The sequence below is a fragment of the Bidens hawaiensis genome, unplaced genomic scaffold (genome assembly GCF_021521415.1).
Source record: "Bidens hawaiensis isolate Kalapana, Puna unplaced genomic scaffold, B.hawaiensis_p1.1 tig00010636_1, whole genome shotgun sequence".
In the NCBI taxonomy this organism is placed as follows: Eukaryota; Viridiplantae; Streptophyta; class Magnoliopsida; order Asterales; family Asteraceae; genus Bidens; species Bidens hawaiensis.
The window spans coordinates 631,786-651,623 of record NW_027491815.1 but is presented as its reverse complement, the minus strand read 5'-3'; the positions used below and the strand labels follow the sequence as shown (position 1 = coordinate 651,623).

The 19,838-nt window shown below is 43.7% G+C and overlaps 2 protein-coding genes across 4 annotated transcripts in view; one reads left to right on the top strand and one right to left on the bottom strand.

The window, feature by feature from the left end:
• Positions 1–19,838, bottom strand: part of LOC143535841 (CBS domain-containing protein CBSX3, mitochondrial-like) — a 259,822-nt gene that overhangs the window by 46,652 nt on the left and 193,332 nt on the right. The window lies entirely within an intron of this gene.
• LOC143535838 (oligoribonuclease-like) lies at positions 3,720–19,414 on the top strand. 3 transcript variants are annotated; one of them, XM_077029980.1, is made up of 9 exons: positions 3,720–3,799; positions 17,279–17,434; positions 17,533–17,622; positions 17,696–17,772; positions 17,866–17,947; positions 18,042–18,097; positions 18,197–18,283; positions 18,591–18,681; positions 19,047–19,414. In XM_077029980.1, the coding sequence occupies exons 2-9, from the start codon at positions 17,299–17,301 to the stop codon at positions 19,163–19,165; spliced, it is 738 nt and encodes a 245-aa protein (XP_076886095.1). In that variant the 5' UTR covers positions 3,720–3,799; positions 17,279–17,298; the 3' UTR covers positions 19,166–19,414. The 3 variants fall into 3 exon arrangements, with proteins under 3 accessions (XP_076886095.1, XP_076886094.1, XP_076886096.1); XM_077029979.1 differs by having other exon boundaries at positions 17,292–17,434; positions 19,047–19,413; XM_077029981.1 differs by lacking the exon at positions 19,047–19,414 and having other exon boundaries at positions 17,292–17,434; positions 18,591–18,704.

Sequence of the window (19,838 nt, the reverse complement as noted above, 5' to 3'; positions counted from 1 at the left end):
TGAGTTGTTTCATGGTGTCGAATTGTTCTTGACGCGCTTGTTTCTGGAGCATGCCCTTGAGTTGCTTAAGCATCTCATAGGCACCAAAGTCTTCTAAGCCTTTAGCAAGCTCAGAAGTCATGGTGGCTAGCATAATACAGGAGACCTCAGCCGAGTCATCTTTATGCTTGTCAAGAACTTTTCGAGCAGCTGCTGTGTTGTTTTCAGGCTCGGTTGGAACAGGTCCATCGAGAACATACAGGCGTTTTGCCATGGTGAGAACAAGTCTCAAGTTGCGGTGTCATTCGATGAAGTTGGTACCGTTCAGTTTATCCTTCTCAAGGATAGTCTTAAGGGCGTAGGGTGAGTTTTCGTTTGACGACATCTGATTAATTAAGAAAAAGTAAATTTAATTAGTATTTTCGACGTTGTAGTCCTATTATTAATGACCCAATAACATTAATGAAATAGGAGCATGGGAATCTGGCTTCCAGTTATTAAAGGCAGCTGTAGCACACAACATTAATAAGTGGTTAGGCAGACTGACAACGATTGCCAATTGTGAATAGAGCACAACTCTCGGTTATGAGGCCTACATAGACAACGATTGTCTGTATAGATACGTTTAGCCTTATCTTTGCCCACTTAAAGTCTCCAGACAGCTTTAGCACGTAACAGGAGAGTAAAGTAATAGTTGTCCTAGTATAGTGACGTGTGAAAGGGCCGGATGTGTCAACGAAACGCTTTCACCTTGATGGGATAGGCTAGAAAACAAGTGCGGTGCTGTAGCTCCAAACACTTGAAATTTCGCGGTATGCCTCAAGTGTGACTTGTAGTAGGATTGGCATAAACTATTGGTTTTAAATTGGGATTAATTTTAAAATTACCAAATAGAGTAAAAGTCAAATTTTACTGTATTTATTATCGGGATGATTTGATGAACCCTTTCATCTCTCAGGACACTTAGTTTTAAATAACCTATTAAAAAACTAAGTTTGTCGCGATACGACTAACCAATTTTAAGTTAATAGAAATCTATTAAGTTATTAGTTTTGGAAATCAAAACGCTTTTAATTTTCAAAACATAATTGGTTAATAAAATGTTTATTTTCAAATTTATTTGGTATTAGGTCGGTGATATTATAATCCTATTATAAACAATCCAAGCAACCACAATAGCAAATAATATGTAAATCCTTATGGCCAAAAGGTGATCGGTCTCGCTAGAGCCAATTAGGGAGACCGATCGGGTCAAGGGGTTCACAACACAAAACAACCACAAGGATGGACTTCCTCGTGCATCCCGTCATCTTGCCCGAACTCCCACTAACTCCAAGAAATCCTTGAGTTCGTCCTAGGTTATCTTCGCGTCTTCTTTATTACAAATTTATAAACTAACAATAATTGTCCTATTACAAATTTGAACCATCTTTATGGCCAAAAGAAAACCGAAAAAATAAATAATAACCGTTTACAATTTTGACCATCCATATGGCCAAATAACAAGCTCAACAACAACCAAACAAACATAGGTCGGGGCCGGATTTACATATTCAAAATAAATAAATTTCGGGTCATTTTAACTTGGTCAAATAAAATAAACAAAACTTTGACCAAATCTAAAATTACCCGAAAACAAATCTAGATCTATAAACTTTAAACGATTTAAAGTTTGAGATGTAGATCCGGTTTAAACGAACCGGGATTGACTCGTACGTTGTAACCGCGGCTCTGATACCACTATTGGGTTTCAACGGTGGTTCGGAACGAAAACGGTCAAATATATAAAACCCGTTTTAGTTAATAATTATTTCGTTTTGATAGATATTAATCAATATTAATATATATGTATAAACGAACTATAAAACGCAGCGGAATATAAACGATTAACACGAACCAAAAACCCGGATCCGATTACAACTTTAAACGAGTACGATTAAACGAATAATAACAAACAACCATAGATCTAGTTAAGTTATTGTACCTCGGTTATCGAAACCGGGAAGACACCGAGGGCTTAACGAAACGAGCTAGATCTAGACACAATCAACAGCCTATAAAGCTCCAACGGCAGCGGCGGCGGCTCACGGCGGTGGCGGACTTCTCTGGCGACGGCGGGATACGGCGGTGGTGGGTTGGTTCTGATGTACAATAGCAGATCAACAGTAGGAGCTGCAATATGTAGCAGCAGTAGCGACGGAACATCAGACAACTAACAAGGCTGCCGGAAACTACAGGTCACTGGAAAAACGGATCCGCCGGAAAAACGGATCTGCCGGAAAATCGAGCTACGGGAGTTAGCGGTAGCGAGCAGCAACACCAATGGATATGGTGTTGGTGGTTCCGGTGGCTTCGGTGTAGCGGCTGTGATGGAAAGGCGGTGGCCGGAAAACGGCGCCGGAAAAAGGTTGAATAGTGGCTAGGGTTTATATTATTATGAGTTGGTGATTAGGTTAAAAATATTAAGTATATATAGTATTCTATATATAGAAAATATTTTAGGGTTTAATCAACTTTAAACCCATTGGGCTTAAGCGCAAATACCAACCAAAGCCTAAACCACCATCTTAATGTGTCGGGCCCAGTTAACGTTTAAGTGGGTTTATATTTCGTTACCCCCGGTGTAACTCATACCGGGTCATATTCAGGTCGGTCCGCGTTGACTTGACCCGAACCGACCATTAAATCCAACATGAACCCCCTACCTCTCACTAGTAAAGTGAGTGCTCTACCATTGAGCCACAACCAATTTATTTCTATTTTCCCATAATGAAAACTTAAATTAAAAATTAATGTATGATTATAAAAATTTACATCTCAAACTTTTAACGACTATTGCATGTGTATTGTGGAGAAGTGAATATCATACGAATTAGTTGAATAATTAATTTAATTATTATAGTTAATCATTATATTAATTGTTTTTTATTAGATCATGTGTAGTGAATTGTTCAATGACAATAACAGTCCAAATAAACATCAAGTAACAGCCCAAGGGTGTTAAATGGTGACGGTTGGGGTGATAAAGGGGCGACATAGAGGAAGGCACTAGCACAATAGCGTTGAGGGGTTGAAAGGGGGTAGCGTGAGTACGTGACGAGTGACGACACATGGCCTTGAATGTAAATGCCATCTTCTAGATAAGGGCATGTTATTATGTGTATCATTGCACTACTAAAACCAACTACTAATCACATCAACTCTCCATTACAACTACCAATTGGAAGACAACTAAATGCATTGCACCAAAAAATCATTCGTTAACTAAAGAGAGTTTGACCTCAAAACATTTCAAACTTTATTTATAATGCTCAAGCTTACTTATAAGTAGCTTACCTTCGCTCTTTTATTACTTGTTAATAACTTTAAACATGTTTATAATTATTTTTATATGTCTAATTATAATTTCTATATATAAAATAAATATATTACTTTATTGTTTTTATTTTCATAATCACACATACAATAATAATCATTATTTTTTTTTCTAAAAAAACCGATTTAACTGTTTTCCAATGTCTTTTTATATGAAAGGCACCGGCTCGAGTTTTATCATAGTAGATTTTCGAAAGATGAATTTCCTCTGAAATTAATGACGAGCCAGCGAGCGGCCGGACTTTATTGTTAATTATTAAAAGTTAAAAAACACACCATAGTCATAGACCATAGTAAGATATATAATATTGATCAAACCCATAGTATTTATGCCCTAAAATTAATAATTAAATTTGACTATTAATTTGTGTAGCTTGAGAGTGGTTCCAATTCATCCGTTGTAGCTACAAATCCATCATCTTCAACCTCCGATTGCTGTATGAAGGTAACCAATTTCAATTTCATTAATATGTAACCAAATTAACTGCAATTGCTTCCGATTATTATGTTTCTGGTAAACTAAAACCCAAGAAATACACATTACAGATCAAACCCATATCTTTAAATATCATAATCATTGTTCTTATTATATAAATTATTAATCTTTATATATTTTTTAGTATTTGTCATGTTTGAATTTGGGCATTAGGGTTTAATAACTACTTGTGTTCCGGGTTACTTTTTTTTTTATTATTATTATATCAAATTTTTATTAATCTTTATAGTTTAAGGGTGTGCATGGTTCGGTTTTTGAAAATTAGAAAAATGTTTGGTTTCAATTTTTACGGTTTTGTCACTTGAGTTTGAAAATTTTGGGCCGGAAAGCAAAATTTGGCCCAAAATAATGAATATGGTCATAAATTATTTTGTTAGTTAATAAATTTTTAATTATTATACATTTGAGCAAAAATTATTTCGTTACATGTTTATTAAATTATTGTAAAAATTGAAAATCAAAATGAATTTATAAATTCGGTTTGGTTCGGTTTTTATTACATGCAAAACCAAAAACGAATAGTAAGTTCAGTTTTTACAAAAACATAAAACTAAACCGTCGGCTTTTGTTTTGGCTGTGTGAAGAGGTAGGTCTCAGCAGAGCCCAGTTGGACCCGCAAGACTCACCTTGAAGAGGGATGTCTGCGCAAGGACCAACTGGTTCCGCAGGACCAACTATGCTCAGAGATGAAGACCTTACGCGCAGTACGCCAGCTGTTCCCGCAGGAAAAGCCTCCCAATGGTGAAGTACCCCGCCTGTTCCCGCAGCTACGGGTACAAGCCATCAGGGAAGGCTATCCGCACTAACAGCAAGGCTACACGCATAAGGCACTAACTCAATAATTCAGTAGTCACCTGAAGGAATGAGCAAGGCGGGAACACTCCCTCCCAAATGAGCCAGTCCGTACGCTTCTGGAAGGTCTTTTGTACTATACCTGCCAAGGTATGGACAAAATAGACAAGATCTGACCAGAGCGGCCCATGAACCAATCACAGGGTGACAGCTCACCGACAACAGTACAAGGAGCACGCTCTAGTACAAAATGTCACTATCAGCCGCTGCCTACTCACCAACCCTTGCGTGGCACGTACATAGCCTGCAGTTGGTGGAAAAGGAACAGTACACAGCCGGCCATGTCACTATCAGCCGCTGCCTACCCACCAACTACCAGCATGGCACGTGCGTAGCCCACAGTTGGTGGAAAAGGAATATTATACAGCTGGCTGTACCTGCTTGGAAACCTACCTTCGGCTATAAATACTCCAACACCTTGGAACGGTATCATTATCTTGTATCTTATCTTCTCTAGCAATCTCTCTTTATATACATTTATATTCAGAGCAATCTAGTCTGATTCTCACGCCGGAGGGTGGTCACAAGGAGGAACCCCCCCTTCTCAGTGACGAGCTCACGGTGTCTGTTTTGCAGGTCATCAGAATAACCATCTCTGCCGGACCTAACCCTCGTGGGAAACATTACTTAACCCCCAGATTATCCATAATCTACTCGGGGTCACCTAGTGTTTCTTCATTGGCGCCATCCGTGAGATAAAAGCTAGAACTAATTCTCAGTTTTTTCAAAAACCTCTGAAAAGATGGTTAACGTTACTCCGGTCCCAAGGCCAGTGAGTGACCAAGAAACCCCGGTGACCACAACCCCAGCTACTGGGGGGAACACCGGCGGTTACACAAATTTTACGAACACTACCCCGGTTACCCAAGCCGGGGCAAGTGCAGTAAACAATCTTTCACTGGGACTCACCGATGCCCAGTTGGAGAAACAGACGAGGCTCCCCCGCCAAACACTCGATCAAGTTAAGGCGTGGGCCGAAGCACGTCAGAAGGAATTCCAAGCTGAGTTGGATGAACGCTTGCGTTCACTCCAACAGGCTGACGAATTCGGAAGCACTCGACAACAGCTCAACATGAGCAGTGAGTGCGAGTACTCGGACGATGATCGGGAGGAATCCGACACCGACGCAAACCCTCGCCATAGGGCGAAAGGGAAGCGTAAGGAAACGGATTTCCAACCAAGAAGGAATTTCGGAGAAACCTTCAAACCAAGGACCGCGGGGGGAAACCCACGTGACTTCTCCAAAACCTTTAGACCAACTGTTGCAAATGCGGGAACGTCCAAGTTTGCAAGGGATATTGCGGAAGCAATCGCCCCGAAAAGTGCCAAATGTCCAACATAGGCACTTATGATGGTATGTCCGACCCAGACGATCACTTGAACAGATTCATAGCGGGGGCAACCGTCAGCAACTGGACGGAACCCACGTGGTGTTATATGTTCCAGATGACGCTGGTTGGAGCGGCCAGGGCGTGGTTTGATCGTTTACCGGTCCACCACATCTATGATTGGGCGGACTTTCAACACAAGTTCAGCCAACACTTCAGTCAACAGAGGAAATATACTGAAGAACAGTGGACGATCCTCAACTGCGTCAGAGAGGAGGATGAATCTTTACAAGACTTCATCACGCGCTTCAACTCCAAAAAGCTGAGTCTGGGCACCATAAGCGAATATCTTGTTCGCGCCGCTTTCATCCAGGGCGCCGAATACCCAGAGCTTATCCGCACGTTGACGGGTAAGGACGGCATGCCATCCACATGGGATGCCATCATGACGGCGGCCAAGCGCTTTGCCGAAACGGAGAAGCAACTGGGTAAGGATCTTCCCCAGAATACACACCTCTACACGCAGAGGACTAGAGAAAACAACGTTCGGACCGCTCGGAAAAACAAAAAGCGGAAGCTAGGTATTTGGCAGTCAAGGGTAAACTTTGACACCTCATCCAGCTCTCGCCCTCTAGTGGGCGGAAGGGATAACACGCACCCATCAAGCCGAAAACACCGATGGACGCCACTCACCAAAAGCGTCACGGAGATATTTGCCACCGAAAAACTCCCATGGCCAAAAGCTCCAATGATCCGGCAGCGACCTAATGCGGATCAGAGCAAATCCTGTGACTTCCACGGGACAAAGGGCCACAGCACTGAGGAGTGTACATCCTTGAAGGATATTGTTGAAACATTCGTCAAGGATGGAAGACTTACACACCTTGTGGCATCAATCAAGAATGGAGGGAGGAATGATAAACGATACAAAGGCAACGGACGAAAGCCCGTTGACATCAGCATCCACATGGTTCATAGTAACATCAGAGGAAGAAAAAGACGAATAACAGAACCATGCGCGTGGAAGGAAGCTGAGGTGCGCTTCCCGCGAGTGCCAGGAGGACCCAGCAAAGAAGGCCCTATCGTCATCAAAAGCCAGCTGGGGCACTACATTACTTCCCGCACTCTTGCTGACAACGGCGCCTCATCAACGGTGATGTATAGGCAGTTCTTCGACAAGCTAGACGACGAAGACAAGGAACGCCTGGAAACGGTATGCGCCTCGATGGAAGGGTTCGACGGCAGCACAAACACCCCCTGGGTATCCTATCTTTCCCCGTCATTCTCACGGACGGGAAACACTCCCGCACAGAAGATGTGGACTTTGTCGTGATGAGGAAGCCACACCACACGTACGACATTCTCTTCGGGAGAGACGGGATGGCAAGATTCAATGCCGTGGTATCTTCAGTCCACGGCATGATGGGATGGCCAACAGCTGAGGGTGTAGCGATGATCACCGGCATTCCCCAGGTATGCATCGCATCTGTCTCATCTAAACCCAAACCAAAGATGGCTAAACCAACCATCACCGAACCGGAAGAATGGGCCTTCAATGGCAAATACCCTGACCAGGCCGTTCCCATTGGCCCAACAGTTATTGATCCTACGCGCACCTTACTCAAACGCTTACTACTGAAAAACGCTGACATCTTCGCATGGACACCAGCTGACATGACTGGGGTACCTCGAAGTAAGGCAGAGCATAAGCTCAAGTGTGACCCGGCTTTTACGCCAGTCATACAAAAGCGCAGAGTAATGGGGGCGGAACAAGCTAACGCGTGTAGAACCCAAGTCAAGGAACTCCTTGACGCGGGCATCGTACGCGTTAGCAGATATCAAACATGGGTTGCAAATCCCGTTATGGTACCGAAGAATAACAAACAATGGCGCATGTGCATAGACTTCAAAGACTTAAACAAAGCATGCCCCAAAGATTGTTATCCGTTACCCGAAATTGATCTTAAGGTAGATTCGTTAGCACCGTTTCGCCTTAAATGCTTCCTGGATGCGTATAAGGGGTACCATCAAATCCACATGGCCGTTGATGATCAGAACAAAACCGCTTTTCGGACGCCCGATGGCACATTTTGTTATCAAATGATGCCATTCGGACTTAAGAATGCCGGGTCCACGTACCAACGCCTGATGGACAAAGAGTTTCATGCCCAAATTGGGAGAAACTTGGAAGTCTACATGGATGACTTGGTCATCAAAAGCCCTGACGCGGAAGCGATGTTGAAGGACATCGAAGAAACTTTCAACACGCTCAGGAAGATAAACATGAAGCTCAATCCGAGCAAGTGTTCCTTTGGAATGGAAGAAGGGAAGTTCTTAGGAGTCATCGTTACTAAAGATGGCTTCAGACCGAACCCTGAAAAGGTCGAAGCCATTATCAAAATGGAATCACCGACTACCATCAAGCAAGCTAAGACACTGAATGGACGACTAGTCGCACTTAACCGCTTTTTGGCAAACCATGCGGATAAGTCGTTTCCATTCGTGTCAACATTGAGAAACTGCTTAAAGAAAACGCACTTCCGCTGGACACCAGAAGCGGAAGCAGTTTTTCAGGAGATTCGGTTACGCTTGATCGAACTCCCAACGCTCACAGCACCAGAAGCGGGGGAGGAATTAATCCTATACCTTTCCGCCATAGATAGAGCAACCGGAGCAGTCCTGCTAGTAGAACGAAAAGGCATCCAGATGCCAATCTACTATGTTAGCCGTGTCCTAACAGACGTAGAAACCCGGTACTCTACCCTGGAAAAATTTGTCTTAGCACTTGTACCGGCTTCACGCAGGCTAAGACGATATTTCCAAGGTCACCCAATCACCGTTCTCACCAACTTCAAACTTGCAAACGTTCTAGGCAAACCCGAATTGTCGGAACGCCTAGCCAAATGGGCAATAGAATTGGGAGAATACGCGATAAAGTACAAGCCAAGACCAGCCATAAAAGGCCAGGTCTTGGCCGACTTTATTGCAGAAGTCCCCGCTTCGCGGGAGAAAGAGTGCCAGGAGGAGGCTCAACCCTTCCCAGCACAGGACATCCAGGAGGTCTAGCGACTCTACACTGATGGAGCAGCCAGCAACGAGGGTTCAGGCGCAGGGTTGAAACTTACCAACCCAGCAGGTCAAGAATATACTTACGCTATTCGACTGGATTTTCCAAGTACGAATAACGAAGCGGAGTATGAAGCATTCTTGGCCGGGCTAAGAATTGCGCGTAAAATGGGAGTGAAAAACTTGGAAGCCCACGTGGATTCCATGTTAGTAGCCAACCAAATAAACGGGACGTACACGGCCGTGAACGACACAATAGCCCTGTACCTCGCATAAGCAAAGACCCTTATGCGCGATTTTAACGATTGTAAAGTCATACACGTCAAGCGTAGCGAAAACAAATCTGCGGATGCGTTAAGCAAGCTTGCATCGTTAGCCTTCACCCACTTGGGAAAGGATATCCGCATTGAACTACTTGGAGCACCATCAGTCCCGCACAAGGAAATCTGTGTCATCCAAACCGGCACAGAAACATGGATGACACCAATAATAAATTACCTTGCGACGGGTATACTACCAGAGTCAAAAACACAGGCAAGAAAAATACGTTGTAAAGCACTGAACTATCAACTCATCGATGGCGTCCTTTATAGACGTAACTTTCTTGGCCCACTCCTAAGATGCGTGGACAACCAAGATGCTGACTACCTCCTAAGGGAAGTACACGAGGGCATCTGTGGAGTACACGCAGGTCCACGCGCTTTTGTAGCTAAGCTTAACAATGCGGGATACTTTTGGCCGGGGATGCATACGGATGCGCTGGCATACATCAGAAAATGTAGGTCTTGCCAGCTCTACGCACCCAACACGCATCGCCCGAAGAATAAACTTGTTCCAGTCACCTCTTCATGGCCATTCCAGAAGTGGGCCATCGATGTGACAGGCCCATTTCCCACAGCAGCAGGAAACGTTCAATTCCTAGTGGTAGCTATCGACTACTTCACCAAGTTGATAGAAACAAAACCCTTAGCCCAAACAACCGCAAAACATATCAAAAAATTTATTTGGGAATTTATTATTTGTCGTTTTGGACTTCCACAGACTTTGGTGAGCGACAACGGCACCAACTTTGCTTACAAGAAGCTACAAGAGTGGCTGGAAGAACTTCAAATCACCCACACCTTTACCTCAGTGGCGCACCCGCAGGGTAATGGTGAGGTGGAAAGAGCAAATAAAAGCATCGTCGACGGCATAAAGAAAAGACTCTTGGAACACAGATCCGGCTGGGTGGACGAAGTCCCACACGTCCTTTGGGCAAATAGAACGCTGAAAAAGGCCAGTACGGGAGAAACCCCGTTCAGCCTCACTTATGGCACTGAAGCCATGGTCCCGGTCGAAATTGGTTTACCCTCACCAAGGGTCTTGATTCAGCCAGAAGACAATGATGCGGAAAGACGGTTAGACCTTATGCTAACCGAAGAACGCAGAGACTTAGCCGCAGCGCGTGAAGAGAACTACAAGCGACAAATGCAAAAGTACTACAACACGCGGGTAAAACTCTGCAACTTCAATGTAGGAGACTACATATTGCGTAACAACGAGGCTTCAAACCAAGAGCGCCCAGGAAAGCTGGCCCCGGTCTGGGAAGGACCATACATTATCAAAGAAGTTTTGGGAAAGGGCGCATACCGGCTTGAAAGGCTCGATGGCACTCCCATCCCAAGAACATGGAATGGAGCTCAATTACGCAAATGTTACATGTAGATCAATTCCAAACTTGTAAAGAAAAGGCCTAGAGCCACTTCTAAAGGAAATGATTCTCCTTTATCACATTGTGTTGATAGCCTTACCTTTATACTTATGAACTTTCCACTCTGATGTGCCGGTATTCACCGCATAAATATGGGAAGAAGTAAGTCGTTGCGTGTGGAAGGCGGCAAAACCCGCATAAACACATAAAAGGGTAAAAATTTCTAAGGGAAAGATAAGGAAAACCTTCACGCAGGTCAGTTATATGTGAAGTTTGGTCATCCTACTAAATGCAAGTGACGGTCCTACCCGCACAATCATGATAGAGGAAACTGAACATTAACCTATTAACAACCGCGCGTCGAAAGGTTAACTTATTCAAAACACTTAGAAAATTTCTAAGGAAAAGATGGGGAAAACCTCCACGCAGGTCAGATATAGGTAAAGTTTAGCCATCCCACTAAGTGAAAGTGACGGTCTTACCCGCACAATCACGAAAGAGGAAGCAGAACTTTAACCTATTATCTACCACGTGGAAAGGTTAACTTATCCAAAGTACTTAGGAAATTGCCAAGTTAAACTAGAATATGCATGAGCAAAACATATAAGGTTTACAAGGCAAAGCATTAACAAAAGATTTATATTCCATCAAAATTCAAATATTACAAGAATTGCTGGGCACATACCCGCGTACAAGAATATAAATCTATACAAAAATGAAAATCTACTCTAACGGTAGAAAGGGATCTAAAGGATCAAGCTTCAGGACTACTCCCACTTGGACCCGCACCATCAGTAGAGCGTGGCGGTTCAAGGAAAGCCTTGAGAAGAGTTAGCCCATCATCAGCAGCACTAATCTCGTTCACCTTCTCCACCACCGGATGCGGGAAGGCAGCATACTGATTCACTGCTTGGTCATAAGCAGCTTCAGTATCCACATCGTAAAGAGGGAAGTTGGAAGGCGGGATGCCTTGTTCAACAAACCCTAGACCAAGCAGGAAGCCAGCCTTTTCCCCATCCTCATGAGAAGCATTGAGGGCTGCGCTCATCGCATCGTCATATGATGTGTTCGTGAAGACCCGATGCACAACCTATAAAACAGAAGTATATCAAAAACTCTTCTAAGTGTAAGGAAAAGCGTAAAGAAATTGTGAAACTGCGCATACCTGTGACAACGCTTCTCGAAGAAGCCATTCCTTGGTAACCAGAGCCTCCGGGGGGGAGGGCAGCTTGAGCTTCATTACGGGCGCGTTCGGCTTCGTTCTTTGTAAGGTTGGCAAGCAACACATCTTTGGCTGCAGCCTCTTCGACGCCCTTTAGCTTACGCTCAGTGTGGTCAAGCACCCCCCTCTGGTCCAAGATCTCTTGGAGCTTCTTGGCATCTTCCATGGCCAAGGCATCATGAGCCTGCTGGAGCCTCTCTAATTTGGCTTTAAGTTCCTAATTCTCGATGCGTAGAGGCTCATCAACAGCTTCAGCCTTGGTGGCCCTCTCGGTTGCGTTCCGTGCAGTTTCCTTGGCCAGCCGAAGCTGTTCGTTAACAGCTTGGGCAGCCTTGGAACGGGCCTCGAGCCGGGCCTGAACTTCAACCTCGATGGCCTTGAAGGCCTTCTCCTTTTCCGCAGCAACGGCGGCAAGCTTCGCATTCTCCTCCCGGATAGCCCGCGCCTGAGCCACTTCAAGGCTACGCGCCGTCTTTAACTTGTCGTTTTCACGACAAAGTAGCTCGACGCGCGGCTGCATCCGGGCGAGGAGGATTCGGAGCTCGTTGGACAGCCTATCTTCTTGGTAGCTGGCCATGGCCTCCCCCAGCGCACCGCTTGGGGCGGCGTGACGCGCCCATTCGACGCACTCCTCAGCAGTCCGGAGGGTCGTTCCCCGACGGATATTCCACCGAGGAGCGTACACCTCGTTGGAATCACGAACTGAAATAAAACAAAAAACAGTTAAGAGAGAGAAATGATGAAAGGGATATATGCCAAAATAACCCTACGCACCTGTAGGGTCGACAACAGGCCGATAGCCACCAAACCCATCACCTGAACCTAAGGGATATCCATCCAAAAGGTCAAGGAGACGGGAAGGAGGCAAGGATTGGCTAGACGCCCCAACCCCAAACGTACCTGAAGGACTGGCTGTAGTCGCAGGCGCCGGAGGAGGCATGGTGGAGGCTGCCGCGGTGGAAACCAACGGAGGTGAACTCACAACCGTGGCCGCGGCTGCGGAAGAACCCGCAAGAGAAATCACCGCCGGCTCAGTGATGGATTCTGTGAAAATGGCACTGACAGCCGGCGGGGATAATGTTACAGCTGGAACAGTTGGCTCAACGGGATGAGCAACTGAACCAGTACTGCAAGCAGGCGTAGCCGCCTGGGTCATTGCCTCGGGTAGGTTGACCAAACCTACCTTCATGGGTCCAGAGCTGCTCCCTCCCGCTCCACTCTAGAATGCCGTAGCATCCACGCCTGCACAAAGACAAGATATATAAGTATAATAGCGGAAAGGTATGAAGTTAAAGTTATGTACACTTACGGGTCCTTTTGAGCTTGAAGGTGCGAACAGGCGAGGACGAACCCGATGGAGCCGGTCTCTTCGTACCGGTCACCGTCGTCGTCCTGGGCTGCTCGGAGGTGACAGCCGTTTCAACCTCCGGAGCAGTGGTCTCAACACCACCTGGGTTCCCAGCCGCTTCTTCACTCTCGGTCTCCGACTCAGACCGGTTCCCCTGATCGGCAGTGGAGGCAACCTTCGCTTTACCCTTCCCGCCGACAGCCTTCTTCTTCCGCGCAAGGAAAGGACCATCTGCGGATTCCTCATCAGAAGATGACAAGATTAGAGGAATTCCAGCAGAGGTTTGAGCATTGAGAGGGCGAGGGTTAAATAGTCTTTTACCTGGCCGCGTGGCGCTCAGTATCTCGTGGCCTGGCGGGTAGGCCTCCACAAACCGATCCGCCGTCTGTTCGAGGATGGGCCCGTCAAGAGCACGAGTACCCAGCCAAGCGGGACTACCAGCTTCCCGCGGATGCAAGAGCGACTGCAAGTCATTCCCCTCTGAAATAAAAAGAGTTAGAATAAAACCCTAAATCAACAAAGAAGATGGAGCATACCGTAAGGGATAAAGTTCAAACCGTATTCAAGGACGATGGGAATCTGTGGCGCCTCCGCCCCAGCATCCTTCCACACCCGGCTCATACCGAGCATCACCATCCCGGACTCCGCAAAGCGGTAAACCGGAGACTGGATCCGGGAAATCTTGGCAAACCATTCCGCCTCCTGGTAGTTGGAGGCGTGAAGGCTGGGGAGTGCTCTCCCGTTCTTGAATGTCATCGCAATAGGGACGACACGGGCAGAGATGTAAAAGAACTCCCGCTTCCAAGACCGAAGACTGCGCTCGGTAGCGCAGATCTTCAAACCCTTGATCCGGGTGACCAGGGTGTACCAGCCTTGGATGCACCTCCAGGAGTAGAAGGTCATCAGGCGGTCAACATGGGGCTCCACGCCAAGAATGAGGCACACCCATTCAAAATAGCGGATCTTGGCGATCGCCATTGGGTGTACCTCCGTCAGGTGTACACCGTGTCTCTCCAAGACACGGTATACAAACTTCGTCAATGGAAACCTGAGATTCCCATAGACGAAGAAGGCGGCATATACCCCTATTTTGCCCTTAGGGGCATCATACACGGTCTGGTGAGGCTCAGGAAACTCAGGCTCGAATGGCTCGAGCATGAACTTCCTGATGATATACTGGTAAAGCACAATGGGAAGAGCACACTGGCATTCGCCAGCAGTGCTCTTATCGTCCTTATCAGACGTAGACGTCGGGTTCTCGACGTACACGTCAGACTCTTCGGCGGTAGCTTCAAGATCGTGAGCAGAAGACATGTTTTAGAAGTAAAGAAGGAACGATTTCAGGAGAATGCTCGACAAAGCTTAGAGTATTCGCCGGAAATCGTTTAGAAGAAAGAAGAGAGAAGTGAAAGTGTGGATTAAGATGAACCCTCTCCCCCTTTATATACTCATCGCAATGAATGCGATGAATTTAATGCGGAGGAGAGAGAAAAGCGCTGGTGCAATGAAACTATGACACGTGGAAAAAGCAAGCTGGCAACAGCTGTTGACAGGACGCGCGTCGTAAAATCCGCACCCACGCGCCCGAAAACTCGCGCCCACGCGCCTGAAAAAGCGTCTGGAATGACCACATACTGTCACATCGTCATAACTTCCTGCACGTCCTGAAACTGTCAGAAGAAACCGTCGGACGCTAACGTCCCTTCAACAGTTTGGACTGTTCTTATCCTTTCACCAACTCTTCGAATTTCAAAGAAATTCAAAAAGATTCAAAGGTTCAAAAATAAGAGGGAATATACCCCCTTACCTTGGTATCCAAGAAACCGTAAGACAAGTGCGGGTACAGTGTCAAGGCGAAACCCTTCACATACCTAGCACCTGCAGGGAATTGAAGCCAAGAATACCTTGGTATCCAAGAAACCGTAAGACAAGTGCGGGTACAGTGTCAAGGCGAAACCCTTCACATACCTAGCACCTGCAGGGAATTGAAGCCAAGAATACCTTGGAAGTAAAGAAACTATAAGACGAGTGCGGGTACAGTGTCAAGGCGAAACCCTTCACATACTTAGCACTTGCAGGGAATTGAAACCAAGAAGGATCTTCTGGACCGTGCTTGCGGAAAGAGAAATAGCACCTCCGCATAGCGGGAACGTTGAGAACTACCTTGTTTGAAACTTCAAGGCGGAATTGGTGGTTTAACATAACTGATCACTATGTCCGAAACTACCAAAATCTCGTGAAGAATCTATGCAAGTGAAACTCAACGCTCCCGATGTGCGAAGGGGTTAAACACCTACCCGCATCACAACCAAAGATCAGGCAGAAAAGTCGGGAATTTCTGCGAGTGACATTAGGAAAACCGCGGGAAGAATCCCCACGGAAAACCTTAAAACTAAAAACCCTTTTCAAAACCCCTTGCTTAAGTCCAAAAGTTCACCTCACTTATTAACAATTCATGAGAAGAACATTGGACTGGGGGGGCTTGAAGAGGTAGGTCCCAGCAGAGCCCAGTTGGACCCGCAAGACTCACCTTGAAGAGGGATGTCTGCGCAAGGACCAACTGGTTCCGCAGGACCAACCATGCTCAGAGATGAAGACCTTACGCGCAGTACGCCAGCTGTTCCCGCAGGAAAAGCCTCCCAATGGTGAAGTACCCCGCCTGTTCCCGCAGCTGCGGGTACAAGCCATCAGGGAAGGCTATCCGCACTAACAGCAAGGCTACACGCATAAGGCACTAACTCAATAATTCAGTAGTCACCTGAAGGAATGAGCAAGGCGGGAACACTCCCGCCCAAATGAGCCAGTCCGTACGCTTCTGGAAGGTCTTTTGTACTATACCTGCCAATGTATGGACAAAATAGACAAGATCTGACCAGAGCGGCCCATGAACCAATCACAGGGTGACAGCTCACCGACAACAGTACGAGGAGCACGCTCTAGTACAAAATGTCACTATCAGCCGCTGCCTACTCACCAACCCTTGCGTGGCACGTACATAGCCTGCAGTTGGTGGAAAAGGAACAGTACACAGCCGGCCATGTCACTATCAGCCGCTGCCTACCCACCAACTACCAGCATGGCACGTGCGTAGCCCACAGTTGGTGGAAAAGGAATATTATACAGCTGGCTGTACCTGCTTGGAAACCTACCTTCGGCTATAAATACTCCAACACCTTGGAACGGTATCATTATCTTGTATCTTATCTTCTCTAGCAATCTCTCTTTATATACACTTATATTCAGAGCAATCTAGTCTGATTCTCACGTCGGAGGGTGGTCACCAGGAGGAACCCCCCCTTCTCAGTGACGAGCTCACGGTGTCTGTTTTGCAGGTCATCAGAATAACCATCTTTGCCGGACCTAACCCTCGTGGGAAACATTACTTAACCCCCAGATTATCCATAATCTACTCGGGGTCACCTAGTGTTTCTTCACTGTGTTTTTTGGGTTTCATGCACAACCCTACTTTCTATTCACTCTTTGTGCCTTCAATTGTTGTTATATTGGTCTTGTTGTTTTTTTATGCTTATCAACCTCAATATTGGTGCTAATTACGTTTAGTAATTAGTATGCAATAATCTGTCTCAAAAAGAATAATTTTTCTAGAAATTTAGAAAGAAGAAGCTCGAAAGTAAGAACAATTAGTGTGTCAAAGTAGTTTAATTCAACTTTCGACCCTATGAAAATGTTCTTGTGGTTATTAGTTTTACCAACTTGTTCACGAAATTTAAACCTCTATGGTACACTTTTTCAGTTTGTACTGCAAAACAGCATGATAACACACAAGGAACATGTTTCATGTTACATTTGTGTTCTTATAATCTTATTCATGGTTTTACAAACTATATTTATCTGGTTAAAGAATAGTGTATAGTTTTATAGATTCTCATTATTATGATTATTTTACCAGAAACTCACTCAGTTTGCTATGGCAGGATCTTAATGGTTAAAAAACCAAAAACAGCATCAAATAAAACTATGGACCAGCTCTCGAATGCATTTTCATTGCTAGAAATGGATGTTGAAGATGATAAAATAGAGACAACCAGTTCTGCTAACAATAAAGAGAAAGCCAATGGTATAACTATAATTTTTTAGAACTTTTGATTGTATTTAATATTGTTGCAATACTCAAAGATGTAGTTACTTATCTGCACATTTTGTTTTGTGATGCAGGTGACTCTAAGAAAGAAACCGATAGCAATAAAATCGTGTTAGAAGGAGATTACAGGTTGCCTCTTGTGTGGATCGACTTGGAAATGACTGGTATGTAATATTGACTTATCAAGTTAAGTTGACCGAATGGGTAGTTGACCATTGACCATATTTGTATGTGCAGGATTGAATATTGAAGTAGATAGAATACTGGAAATTGCTTGTATAATCACAGATGGAAAGCTGAATAAATCTGTAGAGGTAAGTTAATACACGGTTAATATCATTATAATTTTGTTACTTTTGTGTATAGTTAGTTTCATAGGGTTTGAATATAATATTAAATTGGATCAGGGTCCTGACTTGGTTATACATCAACCAAAAAAGTGTCTTGATGAAATGGGAGAATGGTGTCAGCATCATCATGCAGCATGTGGTAAGTAGCATCGCGTTTGTTTATTTTGAAATAATATAATATTTTATTTTTTGAGTAAAAACCATTTTGGGTTAACGAGTTGTGTTTATTGTAGGTTTGACAGAAAAGGTCATCCGAAGTACCATTAGTGAAAAAGAAGCTGAACAGCAGGTACTTCAAAACCTCATTTTCGATACTTTTATCCTTCAATGAAATTATTGATTTTTTTTTTCTGTTTCTTGACAATCAAAAACATGTCAATTTGTGTAGGTTATTGAGTTTGTTAAGAAACACGTGGGCACATACACTCCTATGCTTGCAGGAAATTCGGTTTATGTTGATTTTATGTTCTTGAAGGTAAAAGAACAGGCATGCTTATAGAAAGAAATTAGTCTGTTAAATATGTATACAAAGTTATATTATCTTAATAATAATCTAATTTTTTGAATCACTTTTGGTGACTTTTGACCCCGCTTAACTCTTTTTGGCCCAATTTAAAGCTGTTTTTACACGTTTGACCTGTTGGGATTATATATGACTTGATTTGACTCAATCATAAGTAAATAGGCCGAAATTGCCACTTCTACTAGATGAGTAATTCTTCTGTTGGTTATTTACTCAAGTTACATAAAGTTAATGATTTTTTTTTTAATTTGTGTTGCAGAAATACATGCCTGATTTGGCTAGTCTATTCTCTCATGTAATTGTTGATGTTAGCAGCATTAACGCATTATGCGCCCGTTGGTTCCCGAAAGGTGTGTGAGCTTCTCATTATTTGTTTATAACTAGTTACTTTTTTGTATTTGCATGGGCTTATTACAGTTGGTTACAAGAAATGGTATCCATAGCTATTTTAACATAATAGCTTAGGCAATAAACTATTCAGTGTTACGCTATTTGTTAAATCAATATTACATGTCGATGTATTTGTTTATTTTTTTTGAGCTAATAGAACTTAAGTGTTGGTATATATCGTTAGTGTAAGGAAAAAACAAGATTTTTATAAGCATTTATTGCTATATAATTTTCGTTTTTCATCTTATTTTTTGTTTATATTACAAGTTTTTTATATATCATTAGTGTTGGCGTGTATAATATTGAATTGTTTTATTATGTACAGATAAAAAGAGAGCTCCAAAGAAGGAGAAAAATCACAGGGCCATGGATGACATAAAAGAAAGCATAGCAGAACTCAAATACTACAAGGAAAATGTCTTCAAATCCCAAAAAAAGAAGTAAAACATCACATTTCAGAATCATGTATGATGCAAACCTTGGTTTTTTTTTTGAAGTGGAAACTTTGGGTCGAAACGGGTCAAGATGGAAACTTAGGGTCGAAACTGGTTGGTTAGGTTGGCCTGTAAACATTTATTTTTGAAGTTTTTGTTATGATTATACATATGGTTTTATTTATGAAGTGGTGTTTTGGATGTCTCATATTTGATTATTTGTTACCAAAGAATCATGTGATCAACTGTACTAGCAAGCAGGTGGTAAGAAAAGTGCTAAGTGTTTTTGTTAACAATGATTTTATCATTTCCTTGTAATTTGTTCAAAAAGCTTTACTTTGTTATAAATTTTAAATATTGTGTGCTTTTTACAAGTAATCAAGTCTTCTGACATAAGTTTTTTTATAATAGCTTTATAGCATTTTTCTAACACATAAATTTTATATGAAAATGACTTGTTTCCGCACCTTGACTGTATCATTCACAACGACCATCTCTTATCGCTATCGTTGACGGTTGTCATTGATAATACACAATGAATTGTCTGACAATTGTATCTTGAGTGACTCAACAAGATATCAAATCTTTTTTAAGATAACCGTGTCAAATGTTACAAAATCCGAAATAACTCTAAAAAGTTTAAATATGCTTTGTAAACAGTATCCCCTTTATATCTTATTGTT